Source organism: Pteropus vampyrus, unplaced genomic scaffold (assembly GCF_000151845.1).
Source record: "Pteropus vampyrus isolate Shadow unplaced genomic scaffold, Pvam_2.0 Scaffold87, whole genome shotgun sequence".
Classification (NCBI taxonomy): domain Eukaryota; kingdom Metazoa; phylum Chordata; class Mammalia; order Chiroptera; family Pteropodidae; genus Pteropus; species Pteropus vampyrus.
Genome location: NW_011888868.1, coordinates 6,439,010 through 6,445,009, shown reverse-complemented (window position 1 = coordinate 6,445,009; position 6,000 = coordinate 6,439,010). Strand labels below are relative to the sequence as shown.

General features: G+C 47.9%; 1 protein-coding gene across 1 annotated transcript in view; it reads right to left on the bottom strand.

Annotated features, from left to right (window-relative positions):
• The window catches only part of MYO7B (myosin VIIB), an 83,318-nt gene that overhangs the window by 43,323 nt on the left and 33,995 nt on the right, over positions 1-6,000 (bottom strand). The window contains exons 16-18 of the mRNA XM_011363680.2: positions 5,784-5,936; positions 5,018-5,116; positions 3,181-3,275 (exon numbers count right to left, since the gene is read on the bottom strand). Of these exons, the coding sequence (XP_011361982.1) occupies positions 3,181-3,275; positions 5,018-5,116; positions 5,784-5,936 (347 nt within the window). The remainder of the gene's footprint in view (positions 1-3,180; positions 3,276-5,017; positions 5,117-5,783; positions 5,937-6,000) is intronic.

The window sequence follows — 6,000 nt, the reverse complement described above, 5'->3', positions numbered from 1 at the left end:
ACCATGGCCCAAAAATATTAAATAAAAAATTCCAGAAATAAACAATTCATAGGTTTTAAATTGTGGGGAAAAAAATAGAAAATGGATCATGGACCTAAATGTAAAATGTAAAACTACAAAACTTTTAGAAAAACCATAGGAGAAATCATCTGGCAAAGAATTCTTAGACTTGACATCAAAAGCATGATCCATAAAGGGGAAATTTTATAAACTGAAATTCATCAAAACTAAAAACTTTTTCTCTAGAAGGACCCTCTTAAGAGGATAAAAGAGAAGCTATAGACTGGGAGAAGATATTTGCAAACCACATATCCAACAAAGGACTAGTATGTAGAATGTATATAAGAATTTTTGAAACTCAGTGAAGACTCTCATTAGAAAAAGGGCAAATGACATGCACAATTTTGCCAAAGAAAATGTATACATATGGTAAATAAGCACATGAAAAGATGTTCAACATAATTAGTCTTTAGGGAAACAAATTAAAGCCACAATGAGATATCATTTCCACCTATCAGAATAACTAAAATTAAAAAATAGTCACAGAATAACTCATACATTGCTGATGAAAAAGTAAAGTGATACAGCCACTCTGGAAGACAGTTGGCAGTTTCTTAAATCATGAAACATGTAACAACCATATGACCTAGCAATTGCATTCCTAGGCCTTTATGCCGGAAAAATGACAACTTATGTTCACACAAAAACTTGTACACAAATGTTCATAGCACTTTATTTGTAAAAGCTGAACACTAGAAACAGCCCAGATGTCCTTCAACTAGTGAATGGTAGAACAAAACGTAGAACAACCATACCATGGAATACTACTCAGCAACAAAAAGGAACAAAACATGATGCATGCCACAACTTGGATGAATCTCCAGAGAATTATGCTGACTGAAAAAAAAGTCAATCCTATAAGCTATGGGCTATATAATCCCTTTTACATAATATTCTTCAAGTGACAAAATTGCAGAAATGGAGAACAGATAAGTGCAGGTTATCTTGTTTCACTGAGTTTTGCTTTATTGTGCTTCATAGATATTGTGTTTTCTATGAATTGAAGGTTTGTGGCAAACTTGCATCAAACAAGTCTATTGGCACAATTTTTCCAACAGCATCTATTCACTTTCTGTTTCTGTGTCACATTTTGGTAATTCTCATAGTATTTCAAACTTTTTCATTATTATTATACTGTACAATATAATGTAAACATGACTTTTATATGCACTGGGAAATAAAAAAAAATGTGACTCAAATTTATTGCAATATAGTGCTTTATCGTGGAGGTCTGGATAAAACCAGCGATATCTCTGAGGTATGCCTATGGTTGCCAGAGGTTAAGAAGGGGGTGAGGTGGGAAGGAGGTAGGTGTGGCCATAAAAGTACAGCATGAGGAACCCTTGTGATGATAGAAATGTTCTGTCTTGACCTATCCATGTCAATATTCTGGTTGTGATATTGTGCTATCATTTTTCAAGATGTTACCACTGGGGGAAACTGGGTGAAGGGTACATGAGATCTCTGTGTTATTTCTTACAACTGTACATGAATCTACAAATATCTCGAAATAAAAAAGTTTAATTAAAAATGCATCAGAAGTGAGGGTGGCCACCCTGCCTGTCTGACCATTCTGGGAAGGTAACCTGTGCATCACTGTGTAGACCCCGAGAATGAATGCACCTGTCAAGAAGGGCTCCTGGTGGCTAACTGGGCTCAAATTTATAAACAGAGCCTAGCAGCCATTGCTAAACTGGGGTCTCTCATGCGAGCTGTGCTTCAGAGAAAAGCCTGCACTGAACTGCCTGCCTGTACTATGTCCCTGTTGGCTAAGTCCACCATTATAAAGGAGTTCCTGGAATCATTTTTCAACCAATAGGAATGAGACTTTCCCTTTCCAATGGCGCTACATAACTATTTCCTCATTAGCATCTTCACCAACCAATCAGAGGAGCTCCGTTCTGACCAATCAGGACAGTGCTTTTGGATCAAACTGTGAGGATATGGAGTCCTCATTCATATGAAGAGAGACCAAGCAGGGACTAGGGATGGGGATTTCTCTCTATATGTCAGCTCTCCTCTGGCCTGGGGAGCACACTCTCTTTCCACCAAAGACTGCACTCTGCATTTCCCTGGCTAGAACTCAAACACCAAAGACGTCCTGCTGGAACAGAATGGAGCAGAGTGGGGTGGAGCAGAGCAGAGCTGTCTATTCAGATAGGGGCTTCGTCCCAGGGTCACCTTGCTTGAGGACTGCCTCAAAGCAGTGCTGTTCCACAGCCATGCTGTTTCATAATTGAGTTGTAACACTGTTGAGCTGTATCACAACTGTTTTGTTCTGTAGCCGTGCTCTATTACAAAGTTCATGTGAACTGTATGGCAATCGAGCTGTTTGCACTGAATAAAAATTGGGGATTCTTCACTGCGCCCCAAATTGAGGATTTCTGTTGTTACTGAATTGCCATCAATGACCATTGGTTGACAGTTGCTTGCCTGATGCTGGCTGCTGATGAGATTAGTGTTACCATGGTCTGGCCTTCCAAGCCACACCTGCCTGCCTCATGACCCTATGCAAAGGTGCCCATAGCCTCCGTTTTCCTGGGTTGGCTGCTCTCTTCCATTTTCTCATGTCTGGGTTTCTAGTCCTTCCTATGGTTGGTGATAAGCGGATGGGATAGTGCAGGGACGAGCACTGTGGACTTGGTTAGCATGACAGAGGTGGTTAATATTTCTAATTTTTTGAACCTGGACTGAAATTCAAGTGTTATCTTCTTACTGACCAGGGAATTAAGTCAAAGAGAGTTATTTTCTTCCCTCCAAAACCAACCACTTCATGAGGCCAAACCCATATTCTCTCTAAAACAATTAAAGGAGAACATCGAAATATAATAGAAACCACAGATGACACTTTATTTGACTCTTGCTTATGTAGAGGATTCCCCAAGCCCTCCCCGCACCCACTCCCCACAAAAAATCCATTCAAATAATGTATTAGAATTCTCTGGCCAGCACAGGCTGCAGTGTTCCTGGTCAGGAGGTCCTGAGAGATCTTGTGCCACAGTTACCCATAGGAAGGAACCAGAGGGAACATGTGTTCCTGGTTTGGGGGCTGCAGGCCCTCCTAGGGCACACGATGGACAGGTGTGCGGGCTGGGAAGGGACTTGGGGTGTAGGTGGTACCTGTATTTGTAGCCTCGCAGGACTCTCTGGATGCTAATTGCTGCTTTTTCCAGGGCCTGGCTCCTCTGTACCTCCAGCAGAGTGTCGTGGTTATCCTGGGACAGGAGAAATCTCATCATGTAGCTGCCACTCCTCACCCTATACCCAAACCTGGACACCCTATACACCAACCATGGCTCTGTCTCCAGAAGTCAGGGTTTCTCAGACTTTTCCCACATGTGCCCCTGGGAGGCCAAGTGGGGCCTGGGGCCCTCAAACTGACCCTGATGTGGCTCAGAAAAGGGAGCTGCAGCTACACTTCCCAGCCTCAATCCAGGAACTTCACAATTTTAGCTCTTCTTATTAATTCAATCTGGCAAATTTCATTTCTGCTCTGGAGAACCCAAGAGAGCAGCAAAAAAATTTCCCTGAAGTATTATTTCCCCAAATTTATATGAACTGTGCATTCATGCTTGTTTCAATAGAAAAATGTTCCCCTAACTCTTTGAGTAGGATTCATATTGTTAAATTCATCCCTGAGTGTGACTTTTCGCTGGCCCACAGCAGTGCTCCCCTGATCCCTATGCCCCAGGCCTGCCATCCTAGCCCCCAGAAGGCAAGGACTGTCTTTGTAGAACAGAGAGCAGCACAGCCTTTGGCAACTGGTGAGAAGAGGTCAGAAGCTTGCAGGCCCTTCCTGCCTCCAGCAAGCATTGAGCCTTTTGGTGTGCCTAGGTGGGCACTAGGGACACAGACATGGACTAGATCTCAAAGAGCAGCCATGGAGGAAGAGAGACGGAGGGGTGGGCACTTTCCTCCCCCTGTCCTCGACCACCCACCCACACTATATACCCCTCTTTATGCCTGTGGCCCTTGATGGCTGCGTCACTCTCCTGGGCAGATGCCTGCCCTCTGCCAACTTCACCTCCCCAACAGAATCTAAAGGCTCTCTGTTTCTTCCTTCATGTCTGAGCCCCAAGCCCCAGCACAGGCCTAACTAATGCATAGACAGATGGATGGATGGACTGGCTAGAGGGTGGAGCCAGGAAGTCCCTCTGAGGACAGATGAGGGAGGGCTCTCTGTGGGAAGAGGAGGAGTGGAGGACTCAGGAAGGGGCGGCAGGGATGGGGTATGGTGCTGGGGTGGCTGCAGAGTGTCCTCTTGACCTGACCTTCTCTTCCTCCTCCTCCTCCTCCTTGATTTGCCCATCCATCCAAGGCTTATGATGATAGGGGACAGGAAGGTTTTCTCCCCAGTGGCTCTTTGCTTCAACTGGCAATCCCGGAGGGCCTGAAAGCCAGTTAAGCCACTCAGCTGCCTCTGTGTGCCCTATGGCCTCCCAGTAAGTTGGGTAGGAAGGAAGTGAGAGTAGGTGATGGTGCTGCCTGCACATACCTGCCTAAAGACAAGCTCTCATAGGTAAGGGGGTCAACGCACTGCCTCCTTCCACTGAAGTGCCAGCTCTCTGGGGCTCTGCAGATGCAGACCTTCCCCAGGCTTAGACAAAGCTCCCTGCTGCGGACTGTGGCTCCTGCATGGTGAAGGCCTATTCTAGAGATAGTGGGAGCCTTCCCTGAGCACCTTCTTGCTCTGCCAGGTGGCTTGGAGGCAGCCCTTCCTTATCCTCAGGCCCTGCCCTAGATGGGTGCTCTGAGACACCTCCTGGACATCCTCAGGCTGGGCTGGCTTCTCCCCATTCTCCTTCTACCTTCCTTACCCCCAGCACAGCTACCTACAACAACAGGGTGCCTCAGGGCTGGGGTGTACAGCAAGATGCGTGAGCCAGTGCCTCCCAGTGGGCACTAGACCAGCTCATACATTTCAGGAGGCTAGGGATATGCATGCTCAGGGTCTCACCTTCAGGAAAATTTTGGTCTTTCCCACTTTCCAGTCTTTGTTTGTCCCCAGCCACATTTCTGCAATGCGCAGGGTCATCTCTTGAAACTTGTCCTGAAGCTGCCAAGGAGAAACAAGAATGGCTGGGTAAAGCTAGAGTAGTGGTCCCTAGGCAGGAGGCTGAGGGTCCCTCATCAAGGGATCTGAACTTTCCTCTTACTACAGGGATCTGAACCTTCCTCTTCCTACAGGCTTCATGGTCAGGAGTTGCTGGGAACAGGGCACAGGCACAGGGAACCTCAGATCAAGGGTGGGATCCAGGGAAGCTCCCAGGCCCTGGCACCATGAGGCCACCACGCTTTGCAGGGCCTGGGGCCTTGGTGTGGCTGCTGAACACTTGGGCAGCCCAAACTTGAGGATAGATCTGTTTGTGGAAGGACTTCCTGCTCCCTGGTTACACATCATATTCTGGACATTCTGCCATATAAAAGAGTGTTTGCTTCAAATCGCAGACACTCCTAGAAGGAACATAGTCAGCCACCAGGACCTTCCAGACCCCAGTGTGAGCTAGCCTCTCCCTCACTTCCAGGGCGCCGCGGGGTGACAGATGAGGGAGGAGATGAGATGGGAATCAAGGAGGGGCCCTGGGCAACAAGAGGGCAGCAGCAGGGACCTCTCGGCGCTGCGGAGGGGAAGCGGGGACCGGGGGGCCCGCAGGCGGCGGAGTTCCGAAGACGTACAGCACCGCCTCCCGGGTCCGCGCAGTCGGGTCGGCGGGAATGCGCACCTGTAGGCGGATGGCGCTGGGCAGCAGAACGCCGAACCTCAGCGAGAACTGCTCGAAGGTGTAGCGGAGGGGGAAGCCCGCCTTGCGGATATGCACGGTCTCCATCATGCCGGAGTAACGCAGCTGCCGCAGGCACAGCTCGCGGTCGAAGAGCTGCGGGCGCAGAGGCAGGGCTGACGCAGGCCGCCCCTCCCCGACCCTGCAACCACCCCCAAAT